The 27,069-nt window shown below is 41.6% G+C and overlaps 1 protein-coding gene across 3 annotated transcripts; it reads right to left on the bottom strand.

The window, feature by feature from the left end:
• Window positions 1-5,358: 5,358 nt before the first annotated feature.
• LOC117411867 (coiled-coil domain-containing protein 66-like) lies at window positions 5,359-23,759 on the bottom strand. 3 transcript variants are annotated; one of them, XM_034019673.3, is made up of 20 exons: window positions 23,537-23,758; window positions 22,528-22,586; window positions 21,659-21,702; window positions 20,839-21,304; window positions 20,252-20,384; window positions 19,553-19,647; window positions 18,816-18,928; window positions 17,938-18,105; window positions 16,907-17,038; window positions 16,087-16,301; window positions 14,981-15,065; window positions 14,289-14,450; window positions 13,664-13,808; window positions 10,889-11,017; window positions 10,222-10,251; window positions 9,516-9,973; window positions 7,446-7,486; window positions 6,634-6,887; window positions 6,224-6,348; window positions 5,359-5,808 (listed from the first exon to the last, which is right to left on the bottom strand). In XM_034019673.3, the coding sequence occupies exons 1-20, from the start codon at window positions 23,545-23,547 to the stop codon at window positions 5,713-5,715; spliced, it is 2,961 nt and encodes a 986-aa protein (XP_033875564.3). In that variant the 5' UTR covers window positions 23,548-23,758; the 3' UTR covers window positions 5,359-5,712. The 3 variants fall into 3 exon arrangements, with proteins under 3 accessions (XP_033875564.3, XP_058844887.1, XP_058844888.1); XM_058988904.1 differs by having other exon boundaries at window positions 9,510-9,973; window positions 21,677-21,702; XM_058988905.1 differs by lacking the exon at window positions 10,222-10,251 and having other exon boundaries at window positions 9,510-9,973; window positions 23,537-23,759.
• Between the last annotated feature and the right edge of the window lie 3,310 nt (window positions 23,760-27,069).

The following is a 27,069-nucleotide window of genomic DNA, read 5'->3' as shown; positions in this document are numbered from 1 at the left end:
TATTAAGTTATTTTAATGTAGTTTTTTATTTAATTTTTTTATTTCGCGCTCGTGAAAGTGTAGGCACAGTGGTACCTACATGCAGGTTACAATCCAATGGCAGTCTTGCCCGTTTCCATGATTTAGATTACAGCTCCTAAGCTTTATTCTTTTAACAGTTTAATGTATTGTCTGAGCCTCAAAGTTTATGGCACTGCCAGCTGTACTTTATATTCTAACGGCTATGGCACTGCCAGCTATACTTTATATTCTAACGGCTATGGCACTGCCATAATTTTGATTTAATCCAACCCCTGATTTTATTGCTCTCCTCTATTTTATTTTTTATTGATTTTGAAGAATACAGTAAAACCTGTGTATTGATTTGAATTGTGATGTGTGTCTGACCACATTGTTTTTGAGCAATAGCTGTGTTTTATAATTAATATGGATGCATGTTGTGCCTGTTCTAAACCCTTGGCCCTTGTTTGTATCAGGACCATTGCGTGGATCGGTGCAGGCATTGTGTTGACTTTGCTGTATCGTTGCACCTGTAGTCTAGCGTGTACCTGCTCTTACCAGCCATTCCAAACAGGCACCGCAGAGCAGTCCCTTTGATGTCTGCCGGACCTGCATTTTGTTGACCCAGCAGATACTTTTTTTGCTTAAAATATATAAGAAACGGTTTAGTGTATTCGATATGTACCTTGTTTTTTATTCTACATTTATTTTACACTGATAAGTTGCAGTAACTTGACAGACTTACAAAAAACAAGGTATTTTGTGCTTTCTTTTTACGACTAAGAATACATGTCAGACCCTTCTAATACCTCGAGCCAAGGAAGCACTGGTACACTACTACTACAGTGATATTTAACTGGAAACAATATTTAGAAATGTAAATCATGTTCTACCAGCTGAAGAGAATAAATGTTAAGAGATTGCTAATTTTAGAAACTGTTGGTTTTGTTTCTAAATGCTTATTGGAAAGCGAAAAGAGAAAGCTACATGGAACAGAAGGTATTGATAATGGGTCCTTGGTGCACATTTCGATAGCTGGATGTGCTGTGACACAAGGAGTTTTATTACCATTGAACCCAGTAGTATCTCCTACTGTATCTCAGTAATGGGTTCCACGGTCCTTGTAATGATCTCCCTGCCCACTGAAATCAGGTTAATTTCACTCTTTCAATACACATGACTCGGGGTGAATCAATAAGGTTCAGTACAGCTCCCTGTCAAATCAATAGGGTTCAGTACAGCTCCCTGTCAAATCAATAGGGTTCAGTACAGCTCCCTGTCAAATCAATAGGGTTCAGTACAGCTCCCTGTCAAATCAATAGGGTTCAGTACAGCTCCCTGTCAAATCAATAGGGTTCAGTACAGCTCCCTGTCAAATCAATAGGGTTCAGTACAGCTCCCTGTCAAATCAATAGGGTTCAGTACAGCTCCCTGTCAAATCAATAGGGTTCAGTACAGCGATCTGTTAATTCAGTTCAGTACAGCTCCCTCTCAAATCAATAGGGTTCAGTACAGCTCCCTCTCACATCAATATGGTTCAGTACAGCAAGCTGTTAAATCAATAGGGTTCAGTACAGCTCCCTGTCAAATCAATAGGGTTCAGTACAGCGATCTGTTAATTCAGTTCAGTACAGCTCCCTCTCAAATCAATAGGGTTCAGTACAGCTCCCTCTCACATCAATATGGTTCGGTACAGCAAGCTGTTAAATCAATAGGGTTCAGTACAGCTCCCTGTCAAATCAATAGGGTTCAGTGCAGCTCCCTGTCAAATCAATAGGGTTCAGTACAGCTCCCTGTCAAATCAATAGGGTTCAGTGCAGCTCCCTGTCAAATCAATAGGGTTCAGTACAGATCCCTGTCAAATCAATAGGGTTCAGTACAGCTCCCTGTCAAATCAATAGGGTTCAGTACAGCTCCCTGTCAAATCAATAGGGTTCAGTACAGCTCCCTGTCAAATCAATAGGGTTCAGTACAGCTCCCTGTCAAATCAATAGGGTTCAGTACAGCGATCTGTTAATTCAGTTCAGTACAGCTCTCTCTCAAATCAATAGGGTTCAGTACAGCTCCCTCTCACATCAATATGGTTCAGTACAGCAAGCTGTTAAATCAATAGGGTTCAGTACAGCTCCCTGTCAAATCAATAGGGTTCAGTGCAGCTCCCTGTCAAATCAATAGGGTTCAGTACAGCTCCTTGTCAAATCAATAGGGTTCAGTGCAGCTCCCTGTCAAATCAATAGGGTTCAGTACAGATCCCTGTCAAATCAATAGGGTTCAGTACAGATCCCTGTCAAATCAATAGGGTTCAGTACAGCTCCCTCTCAGATCAATACGGTTCAGTACAGTGAGCTGTTAAATCAATAGGGTTCATTATCTCTGTTAAATTAATAGGGTTCTGTACAGCAAGCTGTTAAATCAAAGTTCACAGGCCTTACAACAAACCCATTTTTGGATAAAACACTAAAACAAAACATGAAATTTTTCTGCATCGTCTTGGATTTCAACAAAACTCATTATAAATGTCAAATTCTTGCAGTTCAGAAGTTACAAAAGATCACATTTGATAGAATTCTGAGAAATGAGATTTTCATCAAAATTGTACTCTGATTCACGTTGCATTTTCCAACACCAAGCCTCTGACTCTTAATAGATCCTGATTTATATAGCAATTCTGCTTAAAACCTACAACTGTGACTTTTTGTTAATGGAAGGTCTAATACAAGCTGCAATTTTAAATTGTGCTAATAAAACAACCCCCTAGGAAACCTGTTTTAAACATTGCTAACCCAACAACCCTTAGGAAACCTGTTTTAAACATTGCTAATCCAACAATCCTTAGGAAACCTGTTTTAAACATTGCTAATAAAACAACCCCTAGGAAACCTGTTTTAAACATTGCTAATTAAACAACCCCTAGGAAACCTGTTTTAAACATTGCTAATTAAACAACCCCTAGGAAACCTGTTTTAAACATTGCTAATTAAACTGCTAATTGCTAATTGCTTATGCCTCAAAAGTATAGAAAATGGCTATTCCCCACAAACTTTGCTTTTGTGACCAGGACAGTGATATTTTGAAATGTACCTATTTCCAATGAGAAAACGGGTGAATTTGTGTCTTTTCGTTCACATAAAGTCAGAAAAAAACAACATATGAATCCAAATTAACATGTATTTATACTAAAGTAATACAAAAATGACTACAAAAGATTTAGAAGTGAGTAGTTTTTCGAGATTTACGATTATACTGTAAATCACTTTTACGAATCAGCCCCCAAATGTCTCCCATCATGTTCTCGTTATACTGTCCTTGGTAGCGGTGTTCAAAGTCCAGTATATCCTGGTGGAAGCGCTCGCCTTGCTCCTCCGAGTACGCTCCCATGTTCTCCTTGAATTTATCAAGATGAGCATCAAGGATATGGACTTTGAGAAACATCCTACAGCCCATTGTGCCGTAGTTCTTCACCAGAGTCTCAACCAGCTCCACATAGTTTTCGGCCTTGTGATTGCCCAGGAAGCCCCGAACCACTGCGACAAAGCTGTTCCAAGCCACTTTCTCCTTACTAGTGAAATTCTTGGAGAATTCATTGCACTCAAGGATCTTCTTTATCTGTGGTCCGACGAAGACACCGGCTTTGACCTTTGCCTCAGACAGCTTAGGGAAGAAGTCTTGAAGGTACTTGAAGGCTGCCGACTCCTTATCTAGAGCTCTGACAAATTGTTTCATAAGGCCCAATTTGATGTGCAGTGGTGGCATCAGCACCTTCCGGGGGTCCACCAGTGGCTCCCACTTGACGTTGTTCCTCCCCACAGAGAACTCGGTCCGCTTGGAAGGGTCCACCATGCAGAAGTAGCAGTTGCTTGAGTGGTCAGTGGGTTCCCGCCAAATTCTTGGGATAGCGAACTTCATGGCTCTCTTTTCCCCTCTGTACCATCCTACAAAAATACATTTATTTCACCCATGACTAATGTGTAAGAGATTCTCGCAACATTTTTCATATATATTTTTTCAATAACATTGAAAATTGTAAAACATTTTAAAATTATAAACTTTTATTATTTTAAAAATTAACAAATTTTATAACATAAAATTCCAAGCAACAATTGTCCATCTTACCGTCCAGAGTTTTTTTGCAGTGCTCGCAGGTGAAATGAGGTGCCCAGGGTTTGTCTTGATCCCCGACAGGCATGCCGAAATATGCCTTGTAGGCCTCACACATCTTAGCAGATGCTTCCACAGAGTACTTTTTCGCTCTTGTCTTGATAAATTGGCCGCAGACATAGCAAAATGCGTCTGCCGGATGCTTGCAGCCTCTTGATGCCATCTCAGAAAAATGCAGATATGTATCCACTTAGGCAGCTGGAACTAAACTGAACTGGTGGGCTTAAGGCCCCTGTATTTATACTACTATTTATATTACTGGAAAGTTCTAGAAGTTACTCCAAGTTTACTCAGCACTGAATCTATCTGGAATGTTCTGGAAAATAGGTAAATTTCAAAATATCACTGTCCTGGTCACAAAAGCAAAGTTTGTGGGGAATAATAGCCATTTTCTATACTTTTGAGGCATAAGCAATTAGGAACCAACATTTACTACCCAGGAACAAAAATTGTGTTCCATAAAACAACCCCTAGGTAACCTGTTTTAAACATTGATAATAAAACAACCCATAGGAAACCTGTTTTAAAACAACCCCTAGAAAAACCTGTTTTAAACATTGCTAACAACCCCCTAGGAAACCAGTTTTGTTAAAATCGAAGAGGGTCCTGTTTTGACACGGTAAGACAAACACAAGATCTATAAAGTACAATATGTGAAATGTGTTTGAAATTGTTTAATCCTTTACTGCACAGAGCACCAACGGGACTTCTCATCACCTGTTGTCTCTGTGTCACATTGTACACTGCATCAATTTTAATTATGGGGTGAGACCATACAACATCCGTCCATTTCCTTGGCAACAGATCCTAATTCCTGGTTTGGTAGAACTTCTGGAAAAAATCCTTTCTGTACTGCATCTAGAAACATGTTTTGTCAAAACAGAAAAAGCCATTGAAATGAAACTGGAGAGAGGGTAGGGCACCATGTTATTTTCTATTTCAACTGGGCGAATACCAAAAGTAACCTGAATCGCAGAGTCCCAATTCTACAGTGACACATTTCAAAATAATGGAAGCACTGTATAGGAGAGAAAAACAGCACATTTTAAAAATATCGATTTTTATTATTACTGTTCATGTGCGTGACAATCATTCTCCTGATCAGAAGACTACATTACTGGATTTCTGTGTTACACAACAACAACAAATTATATTAGACTCAATCTTTGTGCAAGTTTAATAATACTAACATCTCAAAGGTTAGGCAAAATATATGCTTTTAATAAATAGTGTTATCTTACGGTATCTCTAAATTTACAGTCCAACTCATATGATACATACAATATGATCTTCACATGAAAACAAAATGACATACATCTACATTCAACTCAAGTAGAATTTCATCTTTTCAACGGATTGGGGTTTCAGTACTTCAGTTAAGGGACAGACACTGTTAGGCGCCCCTGTAAAATGTGCAAAGAGTGAGAGTAATGTTTTGCGTTTTTATTTCACAGTCGCTGTACAGGATAAGTGCTGATTGTTGTGTTGCTTAGTGCTGATGAAACATCAGTGAATAGGCTCCCATGCAGTTCAAAGGACACGACACATCGTCTGTCATATTGGTTGAAAAGGAGGAGAGAGGTTTCCATCCTGGTTCCTCAGAAGGGGACTTAACCCCGTCTCCAGCTCCCTCTGCTTTTGAAGCAGTCCCTGGAATGATCAAACATGTGCATTATTAAATACAGTACAAGGCACGCTGCAGTCTTATGTAACATTAAAAAAAAAATGGTCCTTGGGATAAGCAGTTGTATATATTTAAAGTGTGACTGGTGTACAATACGTACTAGGGTTGCTACAATATAAAAATGATGGTAATTGATTTCTCAAGCTACAGTATTTTAATATGCTTATGCATAGCACCATAGGAACTCAATATTGTACTAAATGACAATCATGGCAACCAGAGCACAGGCACCTCCACTGCATCCCCAGTGGGGGATTACAAGCATGTAGAAACCAGACATCAGTGACCAGTCCAGCCCTAATGATGCATCCCTATAGTACGGAATTATTGATTATTTCTACTCATGCATGTTGAGCTCCAAGATGACTTTGTTTGACTCGCCTGGCGTAGCTCGGACAATCCTTTAAGAATGGCCTGCTGTCTGTCTTTGTTCTTTACCAGCTCAGGGTTCAGTAAAGGGTCCCTCGTCTGACCAGAACTGTGAATCGGTCTTCCATGGTCAGAAACTGAAACGGGACGAGACAAGAAGGTAAACAGGAAAAAAATATATATATATATTTTTAAATGACCCTGATCTGCAGTACTGTTTCATTTGGGAAAATAGAGCTAAGAAAATAGATCCCTGTAAAAGATCTCATTTTATAGGGCAGTAAGAATGTGACACGCAATGACTGATTTTGAATTTGCAGCTAATGTAGTTCCCCAGAGGGCAGAGTGATCCAAATTCAAGGCCAGTCATCCAGAGCTGAAAGTCGTGTTGAGGTCTCTGCTATAGGCCCTCTCTGGCTCACCGTTCTGCCGTCTGTACTGGGGGTCATGCGTGGACGGTCTGGACAGTGGGGCGTCAGGATCGAGTCTGTAAACCTCGTCTGTGCGCACGTAGGGGATGAAGTGTGCGGAGGGCGGCCTCTCCGAGCTGGCTGCTCCCTGCTGCTGCAGCTCCTTGGGGGTTCCGGAGGGCTGGGTCTGAGCCGGGGGTTTACTGGGGTTGTGCTGCAGGGGGTGCAAGCGGTGTTTCAGCGCTGGGACCGGGGGAGACGGAGACCTGAGTGTACAAACCAGGAAGATGGCAGGCCCAGCTCAATACAGGTTCTTACATGTTTAAATACAGCCACTGGCCCCTTCCAAGAAACTGTACCGGCTGTTATATTGTACAAGACATCAATATATCAGTCTTTATTGATCAAACTCCCATGTATTAGGATAGACCCATCAGTTTAACATGATCTCCTCTTTAAATTCTGAAAAACTCAATTGCAACATTTAATCGTGATTAAAAGTGCGATGGAATTACCAAAACGAAATCCGGATCACAGTAATCACGATCGCATTTCGAAGTTTTGAAAAACCCAATTGCACAATATAATCCAGATCAAACGCGGAAATCCGATTACCAAAGTTTTGAAAAACCGGCCCCTGGGTATTGAAATGGTCTCTCCTTGGTACGAGCAGGTCTGAGTGCATTATGCAAACTGTACATTTAACTCTAGCATCCACTTCAGCAGCCCCTACATAGGAAACCTAAAGCAGGTGTGGTTGTTTCAACCTGTCTATTCAAACAGCATGCACGTCAACTCAAATGAATATGAAGGGTTTGGATTACCTGTGTTCTGTGTGTGCAGGGTTTCTTTGGGTACGCTCATTCTGCATAAGGGGAAAACACAATGCAATTACTTACAGAATGCTCCGTGCTATATCTACAGTGTTAAACCTCCAACAGGGAAGGCTGTTTCAATAACAGTAGTTGTACCAAAATCAAATCATTAAGAAATTCGCCTCCTGATTCAGTCCTGTTCTCAGTCCTGCGAAGACCTTGTTGAACGTGCATTCTGAGTTTAGAAGTATTTTGAAAGCAGCACATTTCTGAAGTGTTCCCCTGCCAGGAGTACTAGATTTGACATGTATGAAACAGATGCAGTCTGCACAGGACTGTCATATCTAGCCTTTATAATCTGCAGGAGTGGTGACTTGGTGCAACATTGCTGTTCTGCATGCTGGGGATTTAGGATACGCTGACCTGTATGGAGGTAGCAGTACCTGCAATTTATATTTCAAAGTATGATTCTAGAACGTATAACTAACACGATACGTTTCTAACCCTTTTACTGTCAACTAATGTAACAGAAAACTTGGACCAATACAGCACAGTGTTCAACCTCTTCATATACGGTGGCACAGGGCTTCCATGAGGCACTAGACTGGGTGTTTTACCCTGACACCCACTGATTGTAACACATTCAAAGAACACTGCTAAAACACAGCTCCCCATTTCAGAAGCAAAGCACAACAAACTCAAACTGTGAAAGTAACGACAAAACAAACAAATACCAAGCTGAATGAATTCAGTGGCGGATATCTCCAGAGTTCAGTTTAATCATTTAGCAAGTAGTAAGCCACACAGAATTGAGAACACGTTTGAATTTGATAACCCTGTTGTAATTTATCACAAGCCTGTGCTGGTCTGAGGTGCTGCAGGCTCAATTGCAGTAAGGCACTAGTTCAGAGAGATAGAGAAGACTCATTCTTGTATGTCATACAGATGCACAGTTAAACACAGCTGGTTATCAGTACAGCATCAACAATGCACTGCTATCTGAATTTGACAAAATAATCCAGCATACAGCAAATGGCAACCAAACACTTCCACAAGAATTTAAAATGTTCACTCTACATATTGTACACTTGCAATCAAACTCATAACCAACACTGGGGCAGGCAGCAGTTTCTAAATGATCCCTATCGCATCAGCAGTCTTGTTTGCTTGGTTGGTCTGGTTTGGATTACACAGGTTAATTTCCAAATGTATCTACTTAATGGAAGCTGTGGATTTCTCTTGGTAGAAATCAGTATTTTCAAAGGCTTTCATAAACTTGAATGAGTATGGATGATGTTTATAAGTACAGCAACAGGCTATTAAATGCATTTTAATTCAGCTACAGAAAACATGCTCAGGATTCACCAACCTACAAAGTAAGATTGAAAACAGAAAAACATTTTTTTTAAGCCAAGCCTTTGTTAGCTTGCATGAACCAAACATGTGTTCAATCTTTAAGCCAAAAAATGTAACCAAGTTAAACCTGCAAATTAGTCACGACTTGCACAATGCTTCTCAAGCATGGCAACTTATTCCTATGGTAAACCAGACCCAACACAGTTTAAATGGCATGGCCTGATGTGCTACATGAGTAGGTTCCTCTTACAAAGTGACATTGTTCAGATATGACTGTTAGGGGTTTAAAGACACAGTCACGAGTAAAGCGGAGTCTGTAGCTTTAAATATTAGATCATACCATTTTCTGTATATTTTTTTTAAACGTTAGTTTAGTAATTTAAAGCAGAGACAAACAAGAGATTATAAGACAGCGTGTTTGCCCTATGCTTGAGTTTCTGGTGCTGAAAGAACACATACATATACAGTACAGTGAAAAACTAAAAAACTAACTATGAATAGATCAGGAATGGGGGATGCTCAGAAGTCTGAAATGTCATTACTTTTGTAATAAATAAATGCACATGTTGATGTAATGTATTAATAAAGCTATTAAACACACTCAAATAAATAAAATCAATCAAATGGAACTCCCTAACCTACTATACTATTCTGTACAGTAAGCACCAGAGCTGAAGGTGATGTTGGAGCATGTTCTCAGACAGCAGGGCAGGTTACCTGTACCTTTGTGCCTGCAGGCTGGCCCTGCCTGTGTGAGGGCTGTGGGGCTGGGCTGGGGGAGATCTCCCGGGGGGGCTGGTTCCTCTCTGCAAGCTGCAGCAGCTCCTGCTGCCTCCTCTGCCTGTTCTCCTCACGCTCCCTCTGCAGCCCCGAGGGGTAGCGCTCCGACGCCGGCACAAACTGCTTCCCAGGCTTGTTGGTATTCCACTCCGGCTTCTTCCCGTTCCTCTCCAGCTGCTTTCCCGGCCTCCTCTCCGTTCTGGAGAAGGGTTCGTAGGGATCGTCCTGTCTGTACACGTTCTCTTTCCCGTTTCTCCTATCAGGGGGTCTCGAATCCCTCTTGGTTTTCTTGGTGTTCGGTGGGTGCTTGTATTCCACTGGGATGTCTGGTGTGCGAGTGGCTAGCCCTCTGCCTGGACCGACTGCAGCATGTTCCTGAACCCGATTCAGCAAGCCAAATTCTACAAGAAAAAAGAAGCGACAATACGGGGCTTCAGATCGGAAACCTTATGTGAATAATAGGGGGCATGTAATTATGTGGGACTAATTCATAACTCAGCTATCATCAGTCTCTGCTTGAATGCATACAGATTTTCTAAAGACAGTTTTAACTGCAACAGTCTGTTCAGATATACAATATACATATATTTATTTTTTACAACAGTTACTGGAATCAGATATAAGAATTGGACTGTACTGTACAACTTGCCTGTTTGTGCAGCTGTGCTTATCCAGGACTCTACAACAGAAACAGGTGTAACAAAGTGACTACATAGAACAATAAACACATTAAATGAATGTGCAACTAGTTCCATTGATTAAAGCGGTTTTATATTTTTGTACTTGAAAATGAAACTCATAAAAGCAGCTGGTGCTGCTAAAAATCCACCCGAAAGTTGCAATAGGGGTTTCGGTTTCTCATTCAATTTGCAGGTTTCTGGTCTTGTTTCAGCTGGTGCTCGTGAAGGGTGTAGCATAGCGAGGACCCCCTCACAGCTCAGCAAGCCAGCACACAGCTGCTGCCTTTGCATGGAAATTAAAACAACACACATTCCATTTCAAAAGTGCTTCTCGGGATCATTGAGGGGAGTGAATCCTTAAAGCACTTTATATACAAAACTGCCTGTGAATTTATCAGCAAAAAAGGTTGAAACTCTGTGCTTTCTTATGTGTGGGTGCAAAACTTAACTTTTTTTTAAATGTATTTATTTTTTATTTATTTTTTTAAAGAAGACCTTATAAGAACTCCACTCTGTAAAGGATATGCCTCCTAGCCACTGTTGTACTGTTCTAAGCTGATCTCCACCTCATTTCCAGCTGTGTCCTCTGTTCCTGGGGAAGTATTGCTTAGGGCTAACTCCTTTAGGGATCTGTACCTGTCTGCACTCCGGTATCCTTTCTCGGGGAATGGAGGTCCTGGCTCATCTTGGCAGGCCTCTCTGCCTCACCGCTGTCGCACAGGTAGCCTGCCAGGCTGCTGGGGGCGATGCTCTGGCTGCTGTTCACTGGGAAAGCACAGATTCACATGGGCAATTAGTTCCTGGTCTCTCCCTGTTTCAGCAGTTCCTGACCGAGTGCGACACCTAGTGGTAGTAAAGAGCTGCAACAGCAGCTTTTCATCATCTGTTTGTGTAGATATTCCTCCTGTTTTTGAATCTGCTGTACCGGACACACAGTTGCAAGGAACTTAACAGGTTGCTTGCAGATAACGATACATGTGTTTAAGTAAAAATACATAAATAAAATAAATGAATGGTTTTAAAAGCTTTCACCATGAAACATAATATTTCTTGATTCAAGCTTTCTTTTCTTGGCGTGCAATGCAAAAACACAGTAATAATGCTCATCTTCAGAGTGCACGACACAAGATTACATTGTGTGTAGCTTGGTTGGAGTTTGAAATTTTCGGACAAATAATCATAATGCCTGTAATAATAGCTATATATTTTTAAATACTAGATAGGATGTTAATATTCACTAGGGCTAAACCTGTTAACCTTATAAAGTGTTAAACTAGCATTTAGCTTGACAAGCAGCAAATTATTAACCAATAGCCCTACACTCCCTGTGTTTCTGCAGGTAGGAGATGTTGTGCACCCCTATGCTCCGTGTTTCTGCAGGTAGGAGATGTTTTGCCCCCCTACGCGCCCCGCGTTTCTGCAGGTAGGAGATGTTTTGCCCCCCTGTGTTCCGTAGGTAGGAGATGTTGCCTCTTTTGTGTTTCTGTAGGTAGGAGATGTTTTGCCCCCGTGTTTCTGCAGGTAGGAGATGTTTTGCCTCCCTACACTCCCTGTGTTTCTGTAGGTAGGAGATGTTTTGCCCCCCTACGCTCCCTGTGTTTCTGTAGGTAGGAGATGTTTTGCCCCCCTACACTCCCTGTGTTTCTGTAGGTAGGAGATGTTTTGCCCCCCTACACTCCCTGTGTTTCTGTAGGTAGGAGATGTTTTGCCCCCCTACACTCCCTGTGTTTCTGTAGGTAGGAGATGTTTTGCCCCCCTACACTCCCTGTGTTTCTGTAGGTAGGAGATGTTTTGCCCCCCTACACTCCCTGTGTTTCTGTAGGTAGGAGATGTTTTGCCTCCCGGTGTTTCTGTAGATAGATGTTTTGCCCCCCTACGCTCCCTGTGTTTCTGTAGGTAGGAGATGTTTTGCCCCCCTACACTCTGTGTTTCTGTAGGTAGGAGATGTGCCCCCCTGTGTTTCTGTAGAGAGGAGATGTGCCCCCCTGTGTTTCTGTAGATAGATGTTTTGCCCCCCTACGCTCCCTGTGTTTCTGTAGGTAGGAGATGTTTTGCCCCCCTACACTCCCTGTGTTTCTGTAGGTAGGAGATGTTTTGCCTCCCTGTGTTTCTGTAGATAGATGTTTTGCCCCCGTGTTTCTGTAGGTAGGAGATGTTTTGCCCCCCCACACTCTGTGTTTCTGTAGGTAGGAGATGTTTTGCCCACCTACACTCCGTGTTTCTGTAGGTAGGAGATGTTTTGCCCCCCTATGCTCCCTGTGTTTCTGCAGGTAGGAGATGTTTTCCCCCCTACACTTCGTGTTTCTGTAGGTAGATGTTTAGCCCCCCTGTGTTTCTGTAGGTAGGAGATGTTTTGCCCCACTACGCTCCCTGTGTTTCTGTAGGTAGGAGATGTTTTGCCCCCCTACACTCCCTGTGTTTCTGTAGGTAGGAGATGTTTTGCCTCCCTGTTTTTCCGTAGATAGATGTTTTGCCCCCCTGTGTTTCTGTAGGTAGGAGATGTTTTGCCCCCCTACGCTCCCTGTGTTTCTGTAGGTAGGAGATGTTTTGCCCTCCTACACTCCGTGTTTCTGTAGGTAGGAGATGTGCCCCCCTGTGTTTCTGTAGAGAGATGTTTTGCCCCACTACGCTCCCTGTGTTTCTGTAGGTAGGAGATGTTTTGCCCCCCTACGCTCCCTGTGTTTCTGTAGGTAGGAGATGTTTTGCCTCCCTGTGTTTCTGTAGATAGATGTTTTGCCCCCCTGTGTTTCTGTAGGTAGGAGATGTTTTGCCCCCCTATGCTCCCTGTGTTTCTGCAGGTAGGAGATGTTTTGCCCCCCTACGCTCCCTGTGTTTCTGTAGGTAGGAGATGTTTTGCCCCCCTACACTCCCTTTGTTTCTGTAGGTAGGAGATGTTTTGCCCCCCTACGCTCCCTGTGTTTCTGTAGGTAGGAGATGTTTTGCCCCCCTACGCTCCCTGTGTTTCTGCAGGTAGGAGATGTTTTGCCCCCATCTGCTCCCTGTGCTTCTGTAGGTAGGAGATGTTTTGCCCCCATCTGCTCCCTGTGCTTCTGTAGGTAGGAGATGTTTTGCCCCCTACATTCTCTGTATTTCTGTAGGTAGGAGATGTTTTGCCTCCCTGCGTTTCTGTAGGTAGGAGATGTTTTGCCTCCCTGTGTTTCTGTAGGTAGGAGATGTTTTGCCCCCCCTACGCTCCCTGTGTTTCTGTAGGTACATGATGTTTTGCACCCCTACGCTCCCTGTCTTTCTGTAGGTAGGAGATGTTTTGCTCCCCTGTGTTTCTGTAGGTAGGAGATGTTTTGCCTCCCTGTGTTTCTGTAGGTAGGAGATGTTTTGCCCCCCCGTGTTTCTGTAAGTAGGAGATGTTTTGCCTCCATGTTCTTCTGCAGGTTTGAGATGTTTGCCCCCTACCCTCCATGTTCTTCTGCAGGTTTGAGATGTCGTGTCCCTTGCGCAGCAGGTCCCTCATGCGTTGCTCCTGCTTCTCTTTCATCGCCTCCTCCTGGGCACGCTGCATGCTCAGGTACAATTCATTCGTCTGCCGAGTCTGCAGCTCCTACAGCAGGGCACAGACACGTCAGTAGAAACATGTCGAAAACAGGAGTGCTTTAATTAAATAGACATGTCCACTCAACACGGCTGCAAATACCAACTATACAAGGTACACTCAAAATATTGATCAAAGACTTTTACTAAGATGCTGGTCCCTTGATGCTGTTATTTATTTTAGTTTTCCTTCATGCGCAGTGTTCTAATCCACAGTTTTTACATCAGGCTGAATCAAGGTTTTCAGAGTTTTGACAGTTTGCAGCATTTCGGACTAAAGAGTTCATTAAACAGTGGCCTGTATAGGACTGCAAATGGTGGCCTTACTAATGAATACAGGGGGGGTAACCTTAATGTTGAGCGTTACTTTCTATTGCTGTCAGTGGGAGCAAATTATGAGTGTATAAAAGCAGCCTTAATTGTGGTGTGACCATTGTACTGCGGTGGCCTCACAGCAAGGTGTCCCTGTATCTCAGACTGTCGCTCGGACCTCTTTCTGCCTCTGTTTCCTGGCCTCGTCCTGGCACTGTCTCTCGATGCTCTCCCTCTCTCTCTGCAGCCTCCTCTCCTCCTCCTGCTCCTCCCGGCGCCTCTGCTCCTCCTCTCGCTGCCTCTGCCTCCTCCGCTCCTCCACCTGAGCCTCGATGGCGCGCTGCAGCACGGGGAAAGGAAAGCACAGAGTTTAAAAGCGGCGCTTCCATCTGTGACAGATTAGTGCTGGGACTGACAGGGATTTTTCATGTTGGAATATTCTTTAATTTTGAATCAGCTGGAAAACAAATGTATAATTTGTACCCTTTTACAGTAAAAAATTAAATATCTTTGGAGTACAATAAACCCAGTACCCTGTCAAATGACCTATTAAGAAAAGAGAGAAACTGTGTTCTGTACAGTAGGATAGGCGATATTTACTTCAGACCTCATTCACGCATTGCTTTCCTTGCATGAGATCATTTATTAATGCTGTTATATGAATGAATTCCAATGAATACAATTCAAGTAGAGTTTGTTCTACTATTGGAATATTTGTTCCAGCACTATTAGCTATTAACTCACTCCATACAGTTTGAGAACAGCCACTTGGTAATCCCAAGAACCCGACAGAGGTTCTGGGGCCAGGCTGTGTATCTTTGCATTGAACAGATCCTATCCAGGATACTCTTGACAGGCTGATCCCTTTACCTGATGATCCAGCTGCTTCAGTCTCTTCCTTTCTCGCTCCTCAATCTGTACTGGATCCAAGAGAGCTGTCATACTACGGAGAAAGCTGAAGAGTAAAGCAATGGTTAGACACAGCACTGTCTTCACCATTACATCAAAACATGACCTACATTCATTTGTTAAACAATAAGATATATATTTTTTTAATTCCTTAATCTGAACAGGTTAGTGGTAATCTTTGACTACCCATTGTTCATTTAGGTGAGGTAGTCCAGCTGTAAATGTTTTAAACTGCATTGGAAACATCAAGGGTCTTGATCTGAGGTGCCTGTTCTGACTGCAATCGAGCACTGCTGCACAAAAGATCAGTCTTCAAGAAAGCGAGCATCTGACACTGATCAGCTGAGAAGAGTGGTAGATGTCCCCAGACTGATGCAAACAGCTTGTACACACTAAGACAAGTGATATGAAATGGAACAAAGAAATGCGTGTTTTGGAGAGCGTATAGGAGAGAGGTTGTGTGGAGTGGAGAAGGAGAGGAATTGAGACAAAGAAGGAAAAACAGAGATGGCTGTAGCTTGGGTGTTTTGGGGTTTGTTTATTTTGAATTTATTTTGTTTCAATCTTTGATTTGTTCCTGTGTTTATTTGTTATTATTAGAAGCTCATAAACCGCACTCAAATATAAACAGTAACTCAGAGACTTTCTTGGTGCACTCACACAAAAGTGGTGATAGAGCCCCGGGCCATTCTGACATGAGGGGCTTTAAAAAAAAAAGCAAAACAAATAAACAGCATGTATGGTTTACACTGCTGAGGTCCTCACTTTACAAATGAATCCAGCAGGTTTTAGGAAGACACTGTGACGGTCCCTAGTTTAAATAAGGCTGTAGCAGGGTGACCTTTTGCAATGTGATATTCTATAATGTGAGATTCTGTAATGTGATACTTTGTATTGTGATACTTTGTAACAACTGAAAGTCGCCCTGGGTAAGGGTGTCTGCTAAAAAATAAATAACAATAATAAATGATAATAATAATAATAATAATAATAATAATAATAATAATAATAATAATAATAATAATAATAATGTGTTCTCTCTTCCTACTGGTTTCAGCTGGACTCACCTGGCTTTCTGTGTGCCCCCAACACTGCTGTCCACACTGGCTCTCCCCAGACTGTCAGCCCTGGAAACACAGGCAGTGACGGAGGGAGGGGTGGGCTCCAGCTGATCAGGGTGAAGGGACAGAGGCTCGGGTTCCAGTTCAGGTCTCCCTGTGCTGACTGGAGGCTTTTTTTGTAAAGAATCAAAGTGCATAGCCCACCGCTCATGATCTTCAGCCTGGAAAACAGTGAAATCTGCATCATCCCTGTGGAGATGAAAACCTTTCTGTACTGCACACCTTCATTCAGGTTCATTACTTTGTGCTGTAATCCATCTGAATTGTTTTATTTAGCCATACACCTCTGAAATTGCAATCCTGGTATCAATAGGGGAATGAGCCAAATGTTGCATGTACTGTATTAAGGGTTTCAGTTCTACTTCTGCGCACAGTGGCACCAAGAAATATTTAGCAAGCATTTCAGAGAAGATTTAGCAAAGGGCCCAATTGCCTAAATCCCTGGCACCTGCTAGGTAATTTCAGGTCCAGGTAACTTACACATTTTATAATAAAAACTAACAAACACGATGCACATTTAGAAGTCGTCTCTCAAAATACATGGAAAATTTACATGGAAAATAGTTATTACTGTTGTTAGATGAATTTGGTGGAATAATTGTGCACATTTAGGATGCTGTACTGTAGGATATGGGAGTGAAGGAAAACAATTTACACAAATAAAAAATACCAAAATATACACTATTTACATATGCAGTCTTACTGTAATGCTGATATGATAATGTACTTCACACCTGGGTATGCTGCAGTTTAGCCTGTCTCTTACCTGAGTATGCTGCAGTTTATCCTGCCTCTTGCGCAGCCTGTCCCCTTCCCTCTGTCTGTCCAGCTCTGCCAGCCACAGTGTTTGCTGTTCTCGTTTCTTCGCACTGAAAGCGTGGTCCACCGGGGTTGCTTCCTGCAGAAGCAGTGATTTCAATCCATTACAATATAATACTACACACGTGTGTCAACATCTTAAACCCTGTGTGTGTACTGTACACCACAAAGAAGCATGGTTCCAAATGTTTTATTTTTTGTTTACGTGTGGGTTGGCGAGCATTGGCAAAGTAATCTCTATTAAAAGGGATCCTTAATACCGTCTGCATTTTCTGAATATTTTAGTTCCTCCGTAACTATAAAGATGACGGTCAATGGTAGAAGAAGTAGTAATACTAAACAAACGTAAACATAAATTATTTGACAAACGTTTCAACTAGAAGTCTTTCTCTATGTCTTGCACTCTTAAAGATATTCAGAGAGAATTCTAGTTGAAATGTTTGTCAATGATTTTTGTAAGTTCATATTAGTGTTCTCTATTGTTTGTTTCTGCTTAACTCTTCCAGCAAAAATGTCCTTTTTTAGCCATGTTTTAGAAACGACCACTAGGAGCGTGCAGCAGAAATTTCAGCTGTGAATGACACAGAATACACATAATAGTACTGTATATTAAAACAGGTACAACATTAAATACTATGAAAATCCGATTTACCACTTTGGTTCATGTAGCAAAGTAAGTGTACCACGTTTCAGGTACCAATTGCTTTTTTCCTAATTTCCATGTTTCACTTTGCTAAGGTAACATCTTACATGTGCAAAACCAGCACAGGCACATTCCCTTTTGTGGGACCATTAAGAGACCCTTCGCACTGTTTCAATTGGAGGTAGAGTCCACATCACCCAGCGATAGAAGTATGTGAATTAATACTCATGTTAACATTGAAGACTTATAAAAAAACAACTTCTAGTTTGTCAATGAATGAATGAAGTTTCTTTCAGTATTTCTAAACGTTGCTTGCTCTGGCAGTGGCACAGTACCCCCAGTATGAAGGCCGTGCGGATGGCAGCAGGCAGATCTGGAGAGCTGAAGCTGGAGGTCTTGCCAGAGGGGGCGCTCAGGGTGGCAGCCTGTTTCTCTGGGTCCTCCAGGGCCAAGGCTGTCTTTATCACCCTCGCCTCTTCAACAGAGCTGCCTCCAAAGGGAACCTGCAGCAGGAAAAGCATTCACAGAGTTCTGCAAGCCTTCCAGCAGTATAACAGGGAAAGAGGGGCTGGACCGAGATCACTGGTGGCAATCACAGGGGCTACAGACCCGCCTGAGACACTGCTTATCATTGCTCGGATTCTTGAATTGGGATTAGAACAGCTACTTTCTATAATGATAAACATTTCTCATAGTGAAACATGGTAAAGCACTGTAAAGCCAAAAGGTATGATAAAGCATATACAAAATTAAACACATGGCAAACGATAGTAAATTCATTGTATAAGCATAAGGCGAACTGTACAATTATCTTTTAAAAGGGTACCTATGTTTAATCATCTCTCATTCTCACCAGATCTGATGACTTTCTTTTTAAATGAAAACAGAAATTAATTATTTTAAAAAAGGCATACTTTCAGAGAAGTAATCTTCTCATTCAGAGCATTAACAGCCCAATGATTTGTTCCTAAATGAGTGAGAAAGGATTTAAAACCCATTTTCTCTCCCCTGTATTTATCATGAAAATTTATTGAGCTTGTGGCTTGTTTTTATATGAAAGCTTGCGACTCTTTATAACTTGTTGGAAACATCCAGCCACTGGCTATTGATCCCATGGCATGGTTTTATCATTTCTTTATTTTGTATGATTGATTTGTCTCCCCAAGGCCCCTATGCTTGTGTTTGGTGAAGCCCAGGTAATGTCTCTACATACTGGTGTCAATGTGTTACATGGAGCTCCAGCCCCAGGTCTGCCCCAGGGGTTATACTCCTTCATCACTCCCTCAGGGAAGCCTTTCTGCAGCTTCTTCAGGGCCATCTGTTCATCTGCAACACACCAATCACAAGAGCGAGAACACATTGACGAACACTTACAAACCATCCGCGCTCATCCGGTTCCTATTAGCTGCTTGATCTCGAAAATGTGTCGATTCTGCTCTTAAACGATTCCAATGATTCAGCTAGGTAACCCATTCCGTACCATCAAGAAGCATTCCACGCCAGCTCCATGAAAATGTATTCAACATTTATTGATTTACTTGAATGAATACTCGATTATTCTGCAGATAACTAAAAAGCAAAGGGAGCTGGTATTTTTTACCCATTTCCTTTGAAAATTATTTTAATGTTACGGAATATAGTTGAGGCACCCTAACGTGTAGGTGTGTCACACAGGCACAAGAAACACACTGTGTTGAACCATTGTGACGAAACCTGGGTATCAGAACCTATGCAGATCCAAGGAGACATACAGGCATATTTCTTACATGTGCTGAACTTTTTCATGATAATCATAGCTCTAATTGTGTATGCTGTGGTGGGGAATGTATTTGTTACAAGCACATTCATTTTCATAGCCAATGCTTGGCCTGTGAAAGGGTCTTGACTTTTTAAAAAAAGTAAAAAAAGGGTGTGAAAGACATAAATACACAGAAGCTAATTCATAATTACCTAGCCCCTTCTTCCACTGAGCCTTCTTCTCTTGCAGCGTCTCTTTCCCACGCTCTCTTTCCCCCAAAGTACTGAAGAGCCCAGAAGAGACATCACTGAGGAAAACAGAACCAGAGGGTACACAATTAGATCAGACAGATCCACACTAATCATCAGATCAGAGGGAGATCCACACTAATCATCAGATCAGACACTAATCATCAGATCAGAGGGAGATCCACATTAATCATCAGATCAGACTGATCCACACTAATCAGTTCAGACTGATCTACACTAATCATCAGACCAGAGGGATCCACAATCATCAGATCAGACTGATCCACCCTAATCACTTTATTTTCTAGTATTAAACAAAAAAGTTAATTTAACAAAAATAGATAAAAATGTTCCTCCAAATCACACTGCATATAGAAAGACCTGGGACTCTATAAAGATATTCCTCCAATCACACTGCACACAGAAGGAACTGGGACTCTATAAAGATGTATAAAGATGTTCCTCCAATCACACTGCACACAGAAGGAACTGGGACTCTATAAAGATGTTCCTCCAATCACACTGCACACAGAAGGAACTGGGACTCTATAAAGATGTTCCTCCAATCACACTGCACACAGAAGGAACTGGGACTCTATAAACAGTACCTCGAAATTTCTCAATCTACGAGTCTGAATTAGAAGTGCATTCTCTCAAGCCCACCTCTCAGCTTTGTCAGGTTCCAGTGTGTTTCTCTGCTCACTGGTGTTGGGTCGGCTGCCATTATTCTGAAGCAGGCCTGTTATACTCTCCTCTGTAGTCTCAGCATCAGCAGCACTATTTGTTTCAGCACTTTCTGTGCCAATTAGAAAAGAACGAATAGAACAGTGAATACATTGCTGTTTTGATGCAAAGGTTAATGAACAATATACAGCCTGGTCAGTGATAAGGCTGCTCACGTTTAATAAAAAGAAAATATAATTTTAAAACTCCTGAAAAACACATTATAAATCATGAAGCTGCTCTCAAGAAAGCCCATAAGAAAGCTGTATTTCAGAACATTCTAGTACACAAATTCTAAAGACATGGAAAACGGCATTAACAATGTATTGTGTTCTTTTCTTTTACATAGAACATGGTTTCTAATAAGTTAATATGTACAGCTGACCCTGTCTCTTATGGTGTTGTCTCATTTCACACTGGACACCCAAAGAAGACACTCTTATAAGGAGCAGGGTCAACTGTACATATTAACTGGTGGCAAATACAATAGCTATTGCTCTTGCTGTTTTACCTGCTTGTCTGCATACCTGGTTCAGCTTGTTTCTCATTTCCCCTGGCTGCTTGGCCCACAGTATCTAGGATCTGCTGAAGCTGCTCCTGGGTTAAACAAACCAGGCTTTCCTTCAGAAAATCAGCAGAGACTGTCTTCTGTGGTTTTGTCTTCTGTGGTTTGGGCATCTGCTGCCTGGAGACGTCTGTCCTTTTAACAGCGTTTCTCTTATCAGAATCACCGCGGGTCTTGGTTGGGCCAGTCTGTGACCTGACCTGAACAAGGAGGTCTTTGTTGGTGTTCTCTTTCAGGGTGCCTCCAGTCTTTTGCTTTGGAATACCTCTCTCTGGTTCGTTCCTGGATACTTCAGACACATTTTTCTTCAGGTTTGAGTGCTTTGTACCTATTCTCTCCTGGTTTAATTGTGGTTGAATTACTGGTGCTTCCAGAGCCGCTTGCTTGGACTTCAGTGGCTGTTTCTGGGTTTTGGTTTTGAACGGCATCTGTCAAAAAAATGAGTTGCCATTGAATAGTTTATATCTAATTGATCTAAGCAATGGGGGATCTAAATACTTACGTTAAATGACTCAAAGGAGGGGGCTTTGACTAAACCAATCCCTCTAACAAAGTGTGTGCCAGTCTCATAAATATAAGTAAATTACAGGTTTAGTCCTAATTTAAATGGAATGGTGGCACCATGGTTTAGATAAATTGAATACACATGTAATTAAGGCACTTATCCCAATAAAAAGATCTGCTACATATTTACTGTCAAATTAACTGTACTGTAAAAAGAGCCCTCAAGGCCATCTTGTCTTAAAAGTCGTTTCTGACATGCACAGAAAACAATAACTGACCAATTCTACTACTGGTACCTTCTTTGTATCCTTTGGGTCCAGCCCTGAAATAAAACAAAAACAAATTTATATATATATATATATATATATATATATATATATATATATATAGAGAGAGAGAGAGAGAGAGAGAGAGAGAGAGAGAGAGAGAGAGAGAGAGAGAGAGAGAGAGAGAGAGAGAGAGAGAGAGAGAGAGAGAGAGAGAGAGAGAGAGAGAGAGAGAGAAAGAAAGAAAGAAAGAAAGAAAGAAAGAAAGAAAGAAAGAAAAAGAAAGAAAGAGAGAGAGAGAGAGAGAGAGAGAGAGAGAATTGCATACTGTTGGAACCTGCAATTGTTCTTTTTTTTAACCAATAAAGAATGCTTTGTAAGTTTCAGGATACACTAGGTTAAAGGAAGTTCTCAGTTTCCAGGCCCTCCTCTCAGGGAATCTGTTACACTTGCACTTTCAAAGGTGCTCTTGCAATGTTGTGAGGGGCAGCCTGGCTGACTGATGGTCAGGGAGTATTCAGGTCAGGATTGAGGAGCCCTTGCAATGTTGTGAGGGGCAGCCTGGCTGACTGACAGGCAGGGAGTGTTCAGGTGAGGATTGAGGAGCTCTTGCAATGTTGTGAGGGGCAGCCTGTGTGAATGGTGGCTCTGTGCCTGACTGGAGCCTGCGCTTCATATTTTATGAGCAACGTCACTTCTTATCTGTGTTTGTGTAGCTTAAATATTTACCTAAGAGACGCATTAAAACGCTAGTGTATCTTACCAGTTCTCGAGCTAAGGTTAGCTCTTTGTAAAACTTAGGTATAGCTCTGCTCCTATACAGATTTCAAGATTATAAGCAATGGGTTTTCAGAAGGATTTTTTTTATATTGGATACATACCATAATGTGCCAAAACAAGTGTAGGTTTTCCATTCTGAAGTTCAAACTTTAAACCATCCCTGTAAAAAAAAAACAATAAATTAATTAATAAAAAAAAATTCTGACACACAAATGGCACACCATCCATTAACAATTAGTTTATATTTTGGTTTTTGGCTGGTTGTTTACATTACACAATGTGACTGCTGTGTGTATCGTTCATTATACACCTTTACTTCCCAGTCAGTTTACATCCAATCGCTTCATTCCAAAGCTCTTTATATTTAAGAGCTGGTGTATTTTCATCTTTCCAATTTATCCATGAATGAAAAACTTCAAATACATGAATTCATATATTATTTTAACTATGAAAATACAACTTTAGAATACAAAAAATGAGAGATATTGCAAAGTATATTGCACAGCTATCAGTAGTTCATGGAGGCCCTATCAGTTGTAAATTATAATCCATCTTTCTGATAAAAGACAGATAACATTTTGCACCTGGTTTGATCTGTAGGTCTAATCTACTTACTGACAGACGATTTTTGCTACTGTATTAATCATCACCATCATCATCATCATCATCATCATCATTATCCTATTTTGGTTTAAAAATGTGTTATCACGATTGGAATTTAAGGTTCGGCTTATTAATACAATTAACAATAGTATGTAAACACGGCGACTGGTCGTGAGGGGTCGAGATATGAATCCAAACACAAACGTTAACCCAAAGTAAATAAAGCGTCGTGCCAGACAACGAACATTATTATAGGATAAAATAAACAAGACGTTTTAAACTTTAGTTTAAAAAAATAATAATTCAACAATTAACCTAAGGTATACTTTCACTAGGAAGGAAACACAAACATCCGTCACATGCCTTATACTAGACAGGAGAAACGCGCATGGATATTGCATTGTTACTAATCTCAAATGGTGTGATTCTCGTCTTGTCAAACTCCATGGCGACGGGACAGAGACACGAAGCCTGTATCTAATGGAAATGAGCGATGCGTGTACTTACCCCAAGTTCATTGCTGAACTTTGCTTGCATGTATACAGCTCTGCTTTCTGGGTTTAGTAATATATTCGCGAGACTGTCAAGATCCAGTCATCACTCCTCAGTGTTAAACTGGATGCACTTCCTGGAGCTCCACTGTGTACGTTGGTTGCTGTCCACGGTCAGTAACACCTCAGCTGATAGGTCGCTTAGGAGCCAATCAGCAAACATTCGACATGTTTGTGTGCGCTGCTTGGAATGCTCTCCCCAGCATAAAGGAATATCCACTGGAACGAATCCTGAGGGCTTCAGATGATTTTTAATGTTTAGGTTTAGGGTTAGGGTTAGGATTAGGGTTATGGTTAGGGTTAGGTTTTAGGGCTGGGGTTGGGGTTAGGTTTTAGGGCTGGGGTTGGGGTTAGGTTTTAGGGCTGGGGTTGGGGTTAGGTTTTAGGGTTAGGGTTAGGGTTGGGGTTGGGGTTGGGGTTAGGGTTAGGGTTAGGGTTAGGGTTAGGTTTTAGGGCTGGGGTTGGGGTTGGGGTTGGGGTTGGGGTTGGGGTCGGGGTGGGTTGATTTCGTAGAGTTGCCGAGCTCTGAAAGTGAAAGGTGGGAGTGCTTGCCAAATGCCCTAATCATCTGATGCCCTCAGGACACTTTCGAGCAGATATTAATTTACGTTATTTTGCGTGAATACATGTGTAATGTGTAAAGATTTTAAAACGTTCCCTACCAGGCTCCTGAGTGGCGCATCCAGTAAAAGCACTCGCTAGAGTGCAGGATGAGCTCTATAGCCAGGACGTCGCGAGTTCGAGTCCAGGTTATTCCACAGCCGACCGTGGACGGGAGCTTCCAGGGGCGGCGCTCAATTGGCCGAGCGTCGTCCGGGGGAGGGGGGTTAGGTCAGGTCGGCCAGGGTGTTCTCGGCTCATCGCGCACCAGCGACCCCTGTAGTCTGGCCGGGCGCCTGCGGGCTTGCCTGTGAGCTGCCCAGAGCTGCGTTGTCCTCCAACGCTGTAGCTCTGAGGCGGCTGCACGGTGAGTCTGCAGTGTAAAGAAGCGGGCGGCTGACGGCACACGCTTCGGAGGACAGCGTGTGTTCATCTTCGCCTTTCAGTCACCTTTCTTTTTTTGTGCCACAACATTTTAACTAGTTCACCTCCTGTTTTAAATGAATTGCTCGGATTCGGAAACTACGTGAGGTCAAGTGGGATTATAATATCTGTAACAACGGGTAGGGAAACAGGTGTTTGGTATTATACAGTGGAGTAAATGGGCTTCACCAGAGAAAAATAGCATACGGTACCTGTACGAGATCTTGGATAAAGGCACCTGCCAAATAAATATTATTATTATTATTATTATTATTATTATTATTATTATTATTATTATTATTAATAATAATAATAATAATAATAATAATAATAATAATAATAATAATAATACTTAGTGCTAAAATGTTAAAATAATCACGTCTGAGAGACACTGAAAGGAGAGACAACAGGCTGTAAGTTATATGCATGAGCGACCTCACTGCTCCCTTCTTTAATTGTGACGAAAATCTTTTTTCTTTGCTTATTTTTTTTATCTGTTATTGTTTTCAAGTAAAACGCTATAGATGCAAATAATAATAATAATCATAATATGCTTATGCCTGATACCTAATCACTTCCTGTGCTGTAGGTCACAGACAGCAGCACAAACTTGATCATTCGTATTGTATCCGGAAGTAAAGGCAGTTTATCATCCATTAACTTATATATATATATATATATATATATATATATATATATATATATATATATATATATATATATATATATATATTCTACATTGGTAACTGTTAGATTATGTATTAATGTATTTTATTTAACATGAATAAACGGAACAAGCCTTCAGTCCATCACAAGGTGGCACCACCTGCATTATTTCCATGCTATCTATCCTTGCAGTACCAGATGAATGAGGAGATCACCTCATTCAGGACAGCAGAGAGAATGGTTAGTCTGCCTGGAGGTATCCAGCCGTCTATCCTCGCAGTACCAAATGAATGAGGAGATCACCTCATTCAGGACAGCAGAGAGAATGGTTAGTCTGCCTGGAGGTATCCAGCCGTCTATCCTCGCAGTACCAGATGAATGAGGAGATCACCTCATTCAGGACAGCAGAGAGAATGTTAGTTAGTCTGCCTGGAGGTATCCAGACGTCTATCCTCGCAGTACCAGATGAATGAGGAGATCACCTCATTCAGGACAGCAGAGAGAATGTTAGTTAGTCTGCCTGGAGGTATCCAGACGTTCAATTATTTCCACTATAAACACAAACTGTGACAATGTACATTGAAGTGTACCTGCTTTGGCTGTCACTGTGAGGCTGTTTGGATCCGGCTCTGCTTTTACATCATGTTTTAGCAGCTTCACATTCAAAATCCTCCCAGAATACTGCTTTACCTTATAAGCCAATGTTAAAACTGTATAAGAACAGATCTTGGAGAAAACCAAGTGCAAGGAGGTTTCAAGAGGGGAGGAAGTTTGTGTTTGTAGAGTTTCCCCTTGCACAGCGTCTGTTTACCTAAGCTAAGTTTTTTTGTGTGTTTTGGTTAATGTTTGATGGACAGAATGACCGGAGCGTTTACACTGTAGTGTTGTGACAGAGAAGAAACTGGCTTCACTGGAGTGTAAATAACGAAGTGTGGAAAACAGAAACAACCCAGGGCTGGTGAAAATGCTGTGGTTATCAGACCTCTAAAATATGTTCAGACATGGATAGTAGAAGATCTGCTCTGCCCTATAAAGAGTTAATACTGTAGATGCACATTACATGCAGTAGGTGTTTCGTACTATCTGCTTCCCATGTTATGATTATTGATCATCCAGTCTATGTAATAAATATCTATGGCAGTCAAGTAGAACTGAATAGCAGCACTGAGGTGAGAACCCTGAACACAGGCTTATCAAAAAGAGTTTGAGTGTCTGCAAACCAATCATTCTGAATGATTGTGATTAAAAAGATAGGGGACAGCAAAACGTATGTATTTCACAGTCTATGTGACCAGTGTCATAGTGCAGCACTCAGTATGGGCCCCTTATTAAAGGTCACCACAGTAACAGCATAGCAAAGTGTAATAAAGCACAGTGAAAGCACAGCAAAGTGTAATAAAGCGCAGTGAAAGCACAGCAAAGTGTAATAAAGCACAGTGAAAGCACAGCAAAGTGTAATAAAGCGCAGTGAAAGCACAGCAAAGTGTAATAAAGCACAGCAAAGTGTAATAAAGCACAATGAAAGCACAGCAGAGTGTAATAAAGCACAGTGAAAGCACAGCAAAGTGTAATACAGCGCAGTGAAAGCACAGAAAAGTGTAATAAAGCACAGTGAAAGCACAGCAAAGTGTAATAAAGCACAGTGAAAGCACAGCAAAGTGTAATAAAGCACAATGAAAGCACAGCAGAGTGTAATAAAGCACAGTGAAAGCACAGAAAAGTGTAATAAAGCACAGTGAAAGCACAGCAAAGTGTAATAAAGCACAGTGAAAGCACAGCAAAGTGTAATAAAGCACAATG

The sequence above is a fragment of the Acipenser ruthenus genome, chromosome 16 (genome assembly GCF_902713425.1).
Source record: "Acipenser ruthenus chromosome 16, fAciRut3.2 maternal haplotype, whole genome shotgun sequence".
NCBI lineage: Eukaryota > Metazoa > Chordata > Actinopteri > Acipenseriformes > Acipenseridae > Acipenser > Acipenser ruthenus.
Note: the sequence above shows the minus strand (reverse complement) of the source record. Positions and strands in the feature narration are given on the sequence as shown.